Raw genomic sequence first — 14,440 nt, 5'->3', positions numbered from 1 at the left:
GTGTGGCAAAATGTAATGCCTCAAGTCTAGGTTTGAGCTGAAACTCAGTGTAAGTGTGCAAAGGCCTTAACATCAAATAGGCTAGAACTTATTTTAAGACTGCATTTTTGTTTCCATAAGTACAGTTGAATTTTGTTGCATGAAAGATAATTGCAAGAAAATTTGCTCAGTTCCTTGTATCACCACCATGCATGCTTACAAACAAAAAACTTGAAATTGTGTCATTATTGTAATGCATATCCAATATTTTTAAATTAGGAGAATTGGGAGGATGAAGAGGAAGAGGAAAGAATGGATGACCCAAAAATGCATATTGACAAACAACTCAGTGAAGACTCTGGAGAGGACATGCATACAGGAAATGAAAGTGAAGAGGAGTGAAACCATTTTACAAAAACAAGAATATTGACTGCATTCTCAGCATATTTGGGCCAATGAATTTGACCTGGGCATCTGAATTTATTTTGCCACTCAGAAGCTTCCTTTATTTTTTAGTTTGGAAAGCAAATGACAGACTGCCAGTGTGTTAAGAACTGTTTGTGCACTTTGAATTCCAAGAAATATTTGACAATATTGATAGTGCACAGTTGACAAAAATATATTTCTGCAACCATGTTTCTAGTGCAGGTCGTTTTTGGACCACATTTATACATGGAGTGATTTACCACAAACAGAAATGTGGTAGTAACTTGTGATCACTTGGAAGGTGGACAGATACTCAGCTAATTCATGGCTACTCCCGTTGCATTTTAACCTGATCTGGGTATAGTATGGATTTGAAATGTGCATCACCATGGGAATTTTCCCAGATATTTCGGTTTTGGCAATTGACCAGCTAGTTCCTATGTTTTCAGGTTAGTATGTTGCAGTGTGTAGTCATTGACGAGATGACAGAATTATGTATATTTGTCTATAAATCAGTGGTTTCAGCAATTAATGCTGTGTTCTCCTTTGTAAAGCGAATAAATCGGATTCTCCTTTACAATATTGTGTTCATAATCTTTAAGGTGATTGACCGTATTCAGTTAAAAATAGAGTTTTGGAAAAAGCATTCATTATATTGTACCTTTACCCTTTAATCCCCCAGAGTCACCCCTCATTAAAACATAGTTTGAGTTTTTACCCTGGTTGGTGATCTGTCTTGGGATATTGGGAAACCTGGCTAGTTTTATCGGTGCTATTTTTAATTACATGTTACACTACTTTATATTCTTTCAATTTATTTCACTTAAATGAGCCCAGAAAATTTGGGCAGTCTGTCAAATTCTCCCTCCATTTTGTGTCTAATTCTGCATTTCAGCTCCCTCCTTTTGGTTCATCAGACTGATCCTTTCCAGTTCAGATGCTTAATTTCCAAATTTTTTAATCTTTAAGTATGGGGGTTTCAGCTATGGATTTCTAGGATTTTTGGAGAACCACTCCTGTTTGCTGGGGAGCTGTGAGAAGCAATGATACTGATTGTTGGGCCCAATTTAAAATCGAACCATCTTGTGTATAAAAGCAGTCAAGCCATTAGGGAGCCAAATTTGTGTGGTTTTTCCACACAACTGTCTAGTTAAAATTCCCATGCTTGTTTTCCCTGTTGATGCTGATGTTGTAAATGAACATGATGAATTATTTTGCCGACCGTGCAAACTTTCTTTCACACTCCTGCAGTCCCCCATGAAGGTTTGGATAATGGGAGTTCAGCTGTTGAACTCTTTTTCATGATAATTTGCTTTCTGATTAGTGAACAGCAAGAGATGATTTATTACCATGGTGATTGTTGCCACAGAGCTTGAATAAAATAGAACCTATTCAGTGTTGTTCTAATGACCCTGGACAGAGGTACATACGACGTTGGACTGCTGGTTAGAAGGTAGGTCTTCAATTAGTCCTCACTATGTGCTGACCTTGACAATGATGTGAATATGGCACATTTAAGTGCTGTTAAAGTGTTAATATGATTTGATTGCAGAGAGGATTATAGATTTTAGAAGTGTGTTTTCATGTCCTTTATTCCTGTTTGCATTTTCAAAACAGGGATGCGTACAAGCAAAAATATAAGCACATAATGAAATGTAATTATTGATTGTATATTGTATGCAATGTTCTACATTGGTGCATATGGAGCTGAGTTATCCATTATTGTGGATATTATATTTAGAAAGTCCTACATAATGGAAACAGACACTTTTGTCTAATCAGCCAATCGTGAACATAATCCCAAACTAATTTAGTCTCACCTGCCTGCTCCTGGCCCTCCAAACCTTTCCTATTATATCTATCCAAATGTCTTTCAAACATTACAATTGTACCCATATCCTCCACTTTCTCAGGAAGCTCATTTCACTCGCGAACCACCCTTATGTAAAAAAAAATTGTCTCATGTCTTTTTTAAATCTCTCTCTCCTCTCACCTTAAAATGTGCATCCAGTCTTGAAATCCCCCATCCTAGGGAAAAGACAACTACCATTAACTCTATCTATGCCTCTTATTTTATAAACATCAGTCAGATCGCCTCTCAACCACCTATGTTCCAGTGGAAAACGTTCCAGCCCATCCAGCCCTCCTTTATAACTCAAACCTTCCATACACTGCAGCATCTGGTAAATCTCTTCTGAACCCTCTCCAGCTTGATAATTAGGAGGTAATTCTTTCATTTCAGTGCGAGAGAAATTATGACTTGTGCTTAGACAGCAGTGGATAGAGCATTTTAATAGGATCATGCAGCATCATGTGATATTATGAATCCACGGGCAGTGGAGAGGGTTGAGTGGGTTATTAGGCTTGTTTTCCAATCCAAGATCAAAATCAGTTACCATTGGAGAATGTACCAGTTATATGATGGCTAACTGTTAAATGTGCAGATATAGGGAATGCTGGATGATGAGAAATTGAGCTTTTGGTTAAGAAAAAGACAGAAGCATATGTCAGGTGTACTCAGCAGAGATTAAGTGAATCCTTACAGTATAAAGGCAATGCGAGTATACTTAAGAGGGAAACCAGGAGGACAAAAAGGGGACATAAGATAGCTTTGGCAAATCGGGTTAAGGATTTTATAAATACATTAAAGACTAAAGGGTAACTAGGGAGAGAATAGGGCACCTCAAAGGGCCTTTGTGTGGAGCCACAGAAAATGGGGGCGATACTAAACGAGTATTTTGCATCAGTATTTACAGTGGAAAAGGACATAGAAGTAATAGAATGTAGGGAAATAGATGGTGACATCTTGAAAAATGTCCATATTACAGAGGAGGAAATGCTGGATGTCTTGAAACTGGTAAAGGTAGATAAATGCCCAGGACCTGATCAGGTGTACCCTGGGAAGCTAGAGAAGTGACTGCTGGGCCTCTTGCTGAGATATTTGTGTCATCGGTAGTCACAGTTGAAGTGCTGGAGGTTGGCTAACGTGGGGCCACTATTTAAGAAAAGTGGCAAGGTAGAACCAGCGAACTATAGCCCAGTGAGCCTGACATCGGTGGTGGGCAGGTTGTCAGAGGGAATCCAGAGAGACAGGATGTGCGTGTATTTGGAAAGACAAGGGCTGATTAGGGATAGTCAACATGGCTTTGTGTATGGGAAATCGCGTCTCGCTAACTTGATTGAGGTTTTGAAGTAACAAGGATGATTGATGAGGGCATAGTGGTGGACGTGAGCGACGTGGACTTCAATAAAAGCATTCAACAAGGTTCTTCGTAGACTGGTTAGTAAGGTTAGATAACATGGAATACAGGAAGAAGTAGCCATTTGGATACAGAACTGGCTCAAAGATAGGAGACAGGATGATAGTTGAGGGTTGTTTTTCAGACAAGGCCTGTGACCAGTGGTGTGCCACAAGGACCAGGGCTGGGTTGACTGCTTTTTGTCATTTATGTAAATGATTTGGATGTGCACATAGGTTTAGATTACATTAGTGTGGAAACAGGCCCTTTGGCCCAACAAGTCCACACCGACCCGCCGAAGCACAACCCACCCATACCCCTACATTTACCCCTTACCTAACACTACGGGCAATTTAGCATGGCCAATTCACCTGACCTGCACATCTTTTGGACTGTGGGAGGAAACCGGAGCACCCGGAGGAAACCCACGCAGACACGGGGAGAATGTGCAAACTCCACACAGTCAGTCCCCTGAGGCGGGAATTGAACCCGGATCTCAGGCGCTGTGAGGCAGCAGTGCTAACCACTGTGCCGCCCAAATTTAGTAAGTTTGCAGCTGAGACCAAAATTGGAGGTGTAGTGGGCAGCAAAGGTTACATCTTAGTATAACGGGATCTGGATCAGATGAGCCAATGTCACAAGGAGTGGCAGGTGAAGTTTAGATAAATGTGAGGTGCTGCATTTTGGAAAGGCAAATCAGGCAGGACATGTACACTTAATGGTACGGTCCTAGGGAGTGTTGCTGAACAAAGAGACCTTGGAGTACAGGTTCATTGCTCCTTGAAAGTGGAGTTGCAGGTAGATAGGATAGTGAAGAAGGTATTTGGTATGCTTTCGTTTATTGGTCAGAGCATTGAGTACAGGAATTGGAAGATCATGTTGCAGCTGTTCAGGGCATTGGTTAGGTCACTTTTGGAATATTCCGTGCAAATCTAGTCTCTGCTATAGGAAGAATGTTCTGAAAGGGTTCAGAAAAGACTTAACAAGGATGTTGCCAGGGCTGGAGGATTTGAGCTACATGGAGAGCTGCAGTTGTTTTCCATGGAGCATTGGAGGCTGAGGGGAGACCTTAAGAGGTTTATAAAGTCACAGTGGACATGGATAGGGTAAATAGACAAGGTCTTTCCATGGGTTGGGGAAGTCCAGAACTAGAGGGCATAGGGTGAGGGGGGAAAGATTCAAAAGGGACCTAAGGGGCAATATTTTCATGCAAAGGGTGGTGCACGTACGGAATGAGGAATGGTGGGGGCTGGTATAATTACAACATTTGAAAGGCATCTGGATGGGTACCTGAATAGGAAGTGTTTAGAGGGATATGGGCCAAGTACGAGCAAATGGGACTAGATTAATTTAGGATATCTGGTCGACTTGGATGAGTTGGACCGAAGGGTCTGTTTCTATGCTGTATATCTCTATGACTATGACCAATACTGCAGAACTAGCTGTGCTCCATACCAAGCTGTTTTGATACAGTTACAATTCTGATACCTACTCTACAATGTAAAAAAATATGCCCATACATGTCCTGTCTACAAAAAGCAGGATAAAGTCAAAGACAAAGTTAGCCTGGCCAATTACTGCCCCATCAGTCAACTCTTAATCATTAAGACCAACCAATAATGGCCCTGCCTGTTTTAACCCATCTCTTTATTAACCTTTCATCTGACAAATGAGTCAATTGAAGCTTTTCTGAACTACTTAGACTAAAGAACATCAATAGGCCATTCAACCCCTGGAGCCTGCTCCACCATTCAGTAGGCTGTTCCTCCTCATCGTTTTCTTATGTTTTCCCTGCAGCTCTCGATACCCCTACTGATCAAAAATCTATCTCAGCTTTAAAAATGCAGTAAAACTCTGTCTTCTAGCTCTCTCTGGCGAGTTCCAAAAGCACTCAACCCACAGAGAAGGATTCCTCTTTATCTCAGTCTTAAATTGGCACCCCTTTATCCTGACACTATGCCTTGTAGACCTTGACTCTCCCATGAGGGAAAACTCCTCTCAATTCCTCTGTCTGACCCCTTAAAAATCCTTTATGTTCAGAGGAATCTTGTCTCATTCTTACAAACTCTCTTGATTCTCTGAATTGGCTCCAATGAAATTATATCTCTCCTTAAATAAGGGGACTAAAACTGCTTTCAGTACCCCAGATGGAGTCTCCCCAGTCGGCAGGGCAGAAGTACTGCAGATGCTGGAGATAAGAGTCAAGATTAGAGTGATGCTGGAAAAAGCACAGCAGGTCAGGCAGCATCCGAGGAGCAGGAAAATTGACGTTTCAGACAAAAGCCCATTCGTGGTCTTTCCGGTTCCTTGTATAGTAAGACTTCCCTACTCTTAAACTCCAATCCCCTTGAAGTAACAGCCAATATTTCATTACCTTCTAATACAAATAATCGTTTTTCAATTAAGGAGACCAAACTTGTATAAGGTGCTCCAGTTGTGATCTCTAAAATGCTGTTGAGAAGCAGTAAGATTTCTTCACTTTTATGTACTGCATTCTCCTCTCATTCAAAAAGCACGCAATCTATAGGCAGTCAGTCCATGTGAGATTTTATAAATTCCTACTTTGGAAACAGAACCAGCCTGACTTCAGGTTGGGATACAGACAGACTAACTTCACACCTTTAATGCATTGTCTGAACTGAGATGTCGTCTTTTTTAAATAAAACCTTAAGTTATCTCAGGACTGTGACTTGAAAGATTTTACATATTAGTCAATTGAAACCTGCATCTCCATCCTAAGTGATCCAAGACTTAACAGCAATCTACGTTAGTTCAATACATCGTATCAGTTGTATGACATTTTGATTTTTTGCTATAAATTCAGTGTCCTGCCCCATTAGCTACCTGATGAAGGAGCAGCGCTTGTACTTCCAAATAAACCTGTTGGGTTGATGAGATTTTTAACTTTGTCCACCTGAGTCCAACACCGGCTCTCCCACATGCATTTAAATGGACAAGTCATATTTTCCCACTTTATATTTCATCTGCCAGATTTTAACATTCATTTAACCTACCTCCATAACCTTATGTCCTCCTGATCGCTTACTTTATTCCCTGTCTTGGTGTGATCAACAAATTGAGCTGCCATATATTTGGTCATTACATCTAAATCATTGATTATAAATAATTGAGGTCCCGGCGGTGATGATCCTTGTGGATATCTTGTCAAACTGAAAAATAACCATTTATCTCTACTGTTTCCAATTTACTAATCAATCATTACTTTATCCAAGTGAATATGGTTACTCCTTGTACTATAAACTCTTATTTTTACAGCAGTTTTGTTGCAACTTATCAGTTTCCCTATGACACGTTAGGCTAATTGGCTTATTGTTTTCTACTTTCTGTCTCCTTCCTTTCCTGATTAATGCTGTTCAGTTAGGTATTTTACAAATCTGTGGAGCCCTTTCAGAATCGAGAGGATTTTAGAAAATGACCAATGCCTCCACTATCTCAGAAGCCATTTATTTATATTCAAATGATCTATCCCTATTGGTCATGGAGGCTAGTCAAACTTTAGATCAATAGTTTACCCAACCCTCGTGATGGTGATTAAGTTCAAGTTCATCCCTCCCTTTCATCTCTTGATTTTCAAGAATCTTTGGAGAGTTATCTAAGTGAAGATGGGTACAAAATACCTGTTTACCTCTGCTATTCCTGGATTGCCATGATTGATTCCCAGACCCCCTCTCTCTAGGCAAACACATTTTGAGTTACTCTCTTCGTATTTAAATACTTATAGCAGCTCTTACTTTCTGTTTTACATTTTTAGTGAGCTTTCTCTCGACTGTACTTTCTCCCTGAATTTTTTTTGTCATTTTGCTGGTCCTTATGCATCTAAACGTTTGACTTATTGCCAGCCTTTTCAGAATTGTAGCGTATTCATTTCTATTTGGTATTATCCTTCCTTTTTTGGCCACAGATGATGCATCCTTTCTAAATCACCTTTCTTTTCACAAGGTTGAATCTTGTTGAGTGCCATTAAATGTCTCTTTAAAAGTTTTCCATGAACATACTATCTTTTGACCTAGTTTCCCCACTCATTTTGGCCAGCTCTGCCTTCATACTGTTATAGTTGCTTTCAGTTAGTTTTAAAACCAAATTAGTCTAATGGCCAAACTTCATGAATGAATGTGAAATTCTGCCATGTGATCATTGTTTCCCATGGGCTCTTTTCCATAATGTTGTTAATACTGTCTGTTTGGTTCTGAAGTGTACTTTTCTGCAGAATACATTTATATGAATACTTTCTGGGCTGCCTTTCCCAATCTAGTTTTACTAATCTACATGTAGATTAAGTCACCCATGATTATTGAGTATCTATTACCTACAAACTGCTGCAACAAGTTACCTCCCATTTTCCTACTTCTACCCAAACTGATTCTATATATTGGTCTTTCAAATTCTAATAAACTCAGACTACTGCACTAATAGCGGCCTTAATTAATATAGTGGTTAGCACTGCTGTCTCACAGCACCAGAGCCCTGGGTTCGATTCTAGCCTTGGACGACTATTTAGGTGGAGTTTGCACATTCTCCCTGTTTCTGTGTGGATTTCCTCCCACAGTCCTAAGATGTGCAGGTTAGGTGGATTGACCATGCTAAATTGCCCATAGCGTCCAGGGATGTGTGGGCTAGGTGCGTCAGCCATGGGAGATGCAGATTACAGGTATACAATAAGGGGATGAGGCTAGGTGGGATGATGTTCGGAGAGTCAGTGTGGACTTGTTGGGCTGAATGGCCTGCTTCCACGCTAGGTACTCTGGTTCTCTGATTCCACCACTTTCCATAGATTCCTGTCTTTTCAACATGCCAATATATTTCATAATTGAAGTCTCAATGGTCACTTTTCACACATGTCTCAATAGTTACTTCCATCTGTACTAACAATTCATGCATGTTATCACTATCTAAAGACATGACCTTTAACTTGAATTTTTTTAAGCTATTTATGCAATATTATCTAACTTATCTGCTACACCTGTCCTTTCCTGTTAACTCAGCTTATCATTAGCCAAATTGTTTTATTACCTCATCGTTTCTTTTGATTTAACCCATCTCCTCCCACACGATCATTGCAAACCCTGCCATTCCGCACTCCTCCAGTATTTAGACCCGTCTCTACTGTCTGACTTAAACAATTCACAAGGGTACCATCCCAGCATGGGACACAGTGTCTATGGTCTCAACTATACTATTCCCCCTTTATTTTTAATTCATTCATGGGATGTGGGTGTCACTTATCTAAATGGGCATCATTTATTACCCAGAAGGCAGTTAAGAGTCAACCCCATCGCTCTGTATCTGGAGCCATGTGTTTACCGGTCTAGGTAAGAATTCATTCCTCAAGGAAGTTAGTGAACCAGATGAGTTTTTTGACAACGAACAATGGTTTCATGGTTACCATTCATCTTAATTCCAGATTTTTATTGAATTCCAACGACATTCACATCTGCTGTGGTGGGACTTGAACGTGAGTTCACAGAGCATTACCTGGATCACTGGATTAATAGCCTAGTGATAATGTCATGAGGTCATCATCTCCCCATATTGCCACTATATTCCTATTAACCCTCCCCCACTTCTTTACTTCCTGCAATTGCACTCTCATGGTCAGATCCCCCACCCCAACCGTGCAACTCTGTTTCTGTTCACCCAGTCTGCAAGAACCTTGAACCTTGTGGACACTTACAAAAGTGAAGACTTCTCCAATTCTACCTCCTTAATTCCAGTGCCTGCCTCACTTGTAGGCAAAGACCTTTCTCTATGGAACAAATTGAAATTCCCAAGTTAGAAATATAGGAAATACTTGAAGGCCAATTTAATAAGCTTTGCTATGGTTAGTAAACTGCCTTCTACAAATAAAATCTTGCAATTACTAAAATGACCCAAATTTTTAAAAATAAATGAGAAAAATACTGACATAATACTTGATTTTATCAGAATAAAATTGATTGCCTCTGGACTGGGCAAACTGCCCTCCCCTCATTTGTTCCTCCGGATGTTGTGTCTTGTGGTGCTTCTGTTGCTGAGCTTTGAGAGATATTACTAATTCCTGGGGTGGTGGTCTTTTATTAAACATGATCAGTTTTTTTTTTAAAGAAAAGTTAGAGCATAGAAGGAGGCTGTCATGTCTGTTCTGGGTCTCTACAAGAGGAACTCGCCCAGTTTTGTTTGCCTGCTTGCGGAAGTTGGCATATCTTGGTCCTCCTATAATTTACAGATTTTGAAATCCTAATCCTTATCTCAATTTGGCCTTCACAACTCTTCTCAACTTTGAAAGAAAATGTAAATAGTGCAGCTTGTTTGGTATGAAATGTGGAATGTAACCTAGAGGGATGCAATATTAAATATCTTGGCACCTTCCAGGCAGTGTTGATACTAATGGAATGACGTTCTTAACTTCTAATGTTGCCCAGTTGGTACCAGGCCAACCATCTGCAGTCTGCCAAGTTTGAGTTTACAGTGTAGTAAATCTCCACCTTCCCAGTTGAGCAGATAGTGCAGACAGTGAGAACCTGGCTTTTTGCATTTTGAATCGACAGGGTGTTACTTGAACACCAAATATAGCGTGAACACATCTTTTGACTGGAGTTGTTCTGTGGTCTATGGTGAGCACTCTGCATCTGTGGCCCATGTCTCAAAGTACAGGTAATACCTTTTCTTTGGTTACTGCACATCTCTTCTTAATCCTTCATTTCAAAATATTTATCTTACATTTTACAAGGGAATCTTGCCTCTGTTTCCTTGGATATACCTCTCATTTTCTTTGAAGTATTTTTGCTGATGGTCCTTAGACATTATTGCAAGTATTTTAAAAAAAACATTTCAATAGTAGTGCGAAGATAATGCTTGGTTTATTTGACTTTGTGTCTGTTGTCATTAGAACAAGACTGGCCAGTAGCAAACCTCTGTTACCTTGTGTACCTTATCAGGGCACAACTGAAAGCAAACACCAGGAGCTTGCAATTGAACCTCCACTTTGGAAATTCGAGCAGCCTGATTTGTTTTAGTGACAGCAGAGACAAAACATTTGCTTGATCACTGTTACTAGATTCACTAGCTCCACTTCTGACCAGAGAGTGGGTTAGCAAGTTAGAAAACAGAAAGCCACCGTTATAAAACTGGCATATATTAACAAGTTGTTCAATGATAGACCTTCCTTCGGTAGCAACATAATAGTTTAATAGTTGCATGTATTTATTATCCAGTTCTGTGGTTGTCAGGATTACTCCCATGTTTTGAGTTTTTATTTGAGGGGACCTTTGCAATGTTTCACTACATCAAAGTACCTGAATAAATGCAAGTGAAATTTTGCTTTTCTGGCTTATTAGCCACCAGTCATTACCTCCTTCAATCCCTTCACTTCTCTCCTTTTAAAATACGAGACTCTAAGATTTTTTCGACTCTTAATTTCGGACCCTAATTTTCTTTCTGAATGTCTGCTTCTCTCTCTCTCTCTTTAAGAGACTCCCTAATACATACCTCTTGAAGAAACGTTTGGTCACCTATCCTAATATGTCTTGTTTTGTCTGGTAATCTACATTCCAGTACAGGTAAAAGAAAAGCAAATGGCATGTTGGCCTTTATTTCTAAAGGAATGGAATATAATATAAAAGTAAGATGGTTTTGATAAAACTATGTAAGACACTAATCAGACCTCAGCTGGAATATTGTGAGCAGTTTTGGGATCCTTATCTAAGCAAGGGTGCACTGACATTGTAGGCAGACCAGAGAAGGTTCACCTGTATAGAGGGACTGACTTATGAGAAGAAATTGAGTAGGTTGACCTGTATTAATTGGAATTTAGAAGAATGAGGGGCGATTTTATTGAAACATAAAAGATTCTTGAGGGACTTGACAGAATAGTTGTAACAGCTTATTTCGACTTGTGGGAGAGACTGGGACCAAAGGACATATTGTCAGAATAAGAGAGAAGAGGGTTGTGATTCTGTGAGGTTCTTCACCACAGTGGACTGTTGAGGTTGGGCCACTAAGCACCTCCAAGGCTGAGACTGATTTTTTGGGAACCAGGACTCTCAGACATGAGGCAGGAAAGTGTATTTAAAGATTATCAGATCAGCCCTGATCTCATTAAATAGACAAGCAGACTTGATGAACTGAATAGTCTAATTCTACTGCTGTGACTTGTGGTCCTATTCTGACCAAACACCCTTGGTTAATTTGTTGAAATTTCTTTTGGACTTTTGGCTTATTTTGATATTCTGTTTGTTTACTGGGTGACTTGTAGAGGATTGGTTGGGTAAAGGAGTTTTCAACTGTAAAAGATTGAGTTGTAGTTCAGTGGAGATATGGAAGGAAACAGGTATGTAATTGTGACTGTAATTGAGAGTTAGGATACAGCTAGCAGAGGTTTGAATGAGCTGAACTTTGAAGAGGATGTAACTTGAGGGCTGACTTGGAGAGCTTTGGAATGGTTGAGACTGGAAGTATCCAATGGCAGTTTTAGTAGCAATGAACGGCTGAAGCAGGGGTAGAGATGTGTAGAAATCAGTGAAGAATTAGAGGGTAAAGAGTCAGGTAGTGGCCAAATCAGGTGATAAAGTTGCAAATAGTGTGTTTCTGGGAAAGCACAGCAGGTCAGGCAGCATCCGAGGAGCAGGAGAATCGACGTTTCTGGCTTAACGTCATCAGGAATGAGGCTTGTGGACCAGGACTGAGAGATAAATGGGAGGGGCCTGGAGTTGGGGGGATGGTAGCTGAGAAAGCGATAGGTGGATGAAGGTGAGGAAGAAGGTGAAAGGTCAGAGGAGGGGGAATAATGGATAGGTTTGGAAGGCGATGCCAAATTGGAGGCTTGGGGCTGGTATAATGTGGGAGGGGAAATGAGGAAGCTGTTGAAATCCACATTTATCCCATGTGGTTGTAGGGTTCCAAGGCAGAATATGAGGCAATCTTCCTCCAGGTGTTGGGAGAGAGTGGTGTGGGTGCAGGTTTTGCACTTCTGCAGTGGCAGGGCAAGATGGAAAGCAGGAAAATCTACTCCCTTTGCCTCTGTCCAAGGCCCCCAAGGGGTCCTTCCACATTCGTCAGAAATTTACCTGTACCTCCACCAATGTAATCTACTGGATTCATTTTACCAGGTGTGGTACATGATGCCGCCTTGTGGATCGTTTCAGATTCAATTACAAGATTGCAGAAAAAGATGTTGATCTGTGGAATGCACTGATCCAGAAGATGCAGCATCAATGCATGTGTCCAAAATGAAGAACTGATGCATCACCTGAAATTTCCTAACCACGATGTAGGGGGTTGGGGTGGAATGTTATGTGTGATTGGGGTGGAATGTTATGTGTGATTGGGGTGGAATGTTATGTGTAAGCAGCAATCGTTGAACACGGAATGAACCAAGATCTTGAGATATTGTCTTGAAGCTGATCAATGTAACTAAGTACCTCCAGTATGTCCCAAAGTATCAATTTGGTCACCAACTCCTTCTTTTGCATTCTTACCTCCTGATTCTTGTGATATCTGATGTGTTTTCTCACCCCTCACCTTTTCTGGATCATATACTTCCTGAAGACCTTGACCTTATGTTCTCGATGGTAGCCCTGAGCCCTGCAATTCAGTCTCAATTAATTAAAGGTAAGAATTCATAAGGTGTTACAAATAGATTCCTACCTGAAGATGCCAAAAGGAATTGATGCTCATGCCTGAATCGGTTCATGATGCACCTAATTTTTGTTTGTGAACTGAGGACAGCTAGGGACGGGTGATAAATGTGTGCTTCATTCTGCTTAAGCACTCTGATCTGTATGTCCTTGTTTGCTATGATCTGCCTGTGCTGCTGACAAAACAAAGCTCTTATTGGTACTTGGGTACATGTGACAACAATAAATCAAATCAAATGCTGGTCATACCAGGGATGTCTCCACAAATGAAAAAAATCATCAAGCCAGCAACATACCAACTCAGCAATTGCCATCCTTCTGGAGTTTCTCAGAAGGCAGATTGAAGGTTGGCCTACTGTGATGTCTGTAGCAGTGCATAGCAAAACCAAAAAAGAGGGCTGTAAGATGAATGTCAGAATGGTTGATAGTGGTTGAATGCTAGTTTACATCAATTTGGACAAAACATATGCAACTTGTAATGAGCAAGCGGTACCCAACTGCCAGAATCGAGCTGTGGCTAGCCATTTAATGTCTGAGTAATACATGTGATCACATTCAATGTAAAGGCCATTACTTTTGTGCATCCGACATGCAAACATGGTAATTAGGAACAGAATTAGGCCATTCAGCTCTTGGACCCTGCACTACAATTCTGTGTTTCTTGATCCAATTCAGTCCCCTGTTCCTGTCTTTTCCTTTTTCATCCTTTTATCCAAGGAGCTGTCTAATTCCTTGAACATGTTCAGTGTTTTTGCCTCAAGGGTGTGCTGTGGCAGAATTCCATTGGCTCGCCACTCTCTTTGGGTGAAGAAATTTCTCCTTGTCCTAAATGGCCTACCGCATATTCTTAAACTGTGACCCCTGGTTCTGGACTCCCCTGCCATTGGGGACACCCTTCCTGTATCCACCCTGTCTTGTCCTGCTGGAATTGTATATATTTCTATGAGATTGCCCCCTCATTCTTTTAAGTGCTAGTGAACATAGTCCTAATTGATCCAGTCTGTATTCGTACAGCAGCCATGCCATCCCAGGAATCAGTCTGGGTAAGCCTTCATTATACTCCCTCCATAGCCAGAGCAATCTTCCTCAGATGAGACTAAAACTGCTCGTAATACTCCAGGGGTGACCTCATCAAGGTCCTGTATAAGTGCAGCAAGATATTCC

General features: G+C 40.6%; 2 protein-coding genes across 3 annotated transcripts in view; both read left to right on the top strand.

Annotated features, from left to right (window-relative positions):
* The window catches only part of wdr43 (WD repeat domain 43), a 57,243-nt gene extending 56,261 nt beyond the window's left edge, over positions 1–982 (top strand). The window contains exon 18 of the mRNA XM_043687212.1: positions 259–982. Within this exon, the coding sequence (XP_043543147.1) occupies positions 259–381 (123 nt within the window). The 3' untranslated portion in view covers positions 382–982. The remainder of the gene's footprint in view (positions 1–258) is intronic.
* Positions 983–1,255: 273 nt separating this feature from the next.
* The window catches only part of LOC122548488 (TOG array regulator of axonemal microtubules protein 2-like), a 126,994-nt gene continuing 113,809 nt past the window's right edge, over positions 1,256–14,440 (top strand). For both annotated transcript variants that reach the window (XM_043687207.1, XM_043687206.1), the window contains exon 1: positions 1,256–1,858. In XM_043687207.1, the coding sequence (XP_043543142.1) occupies positions 1,812–1,858 (47 nt within the window). In that variant the 5' untranslated portion in view covers positions 1,256–1,811. The remainder of the gene's footprint in view (positions 1,859–14,440) is intronic.

This window comes from Chiloscyllium plagiosum, chromosome 3 (assembly GCF_004010195.1).
Source record: "Chiloscyllium plagiosum isolate BGI_BamShark_2017 chromosome 3, ASM401019v2, whole genome shotgun sequence".
NCBI lineage: Eukaryota > Metazoa > Chordata > Chondrichthyes > Orectolobiformes > Hemiscylliidae > Chiloscyllium > Chiloscyllium plagiosum.
Note: the sequence above shows the minus strand (reverse complement) of the source record. Positions and strands in the feature narration are given on the sequence as shown.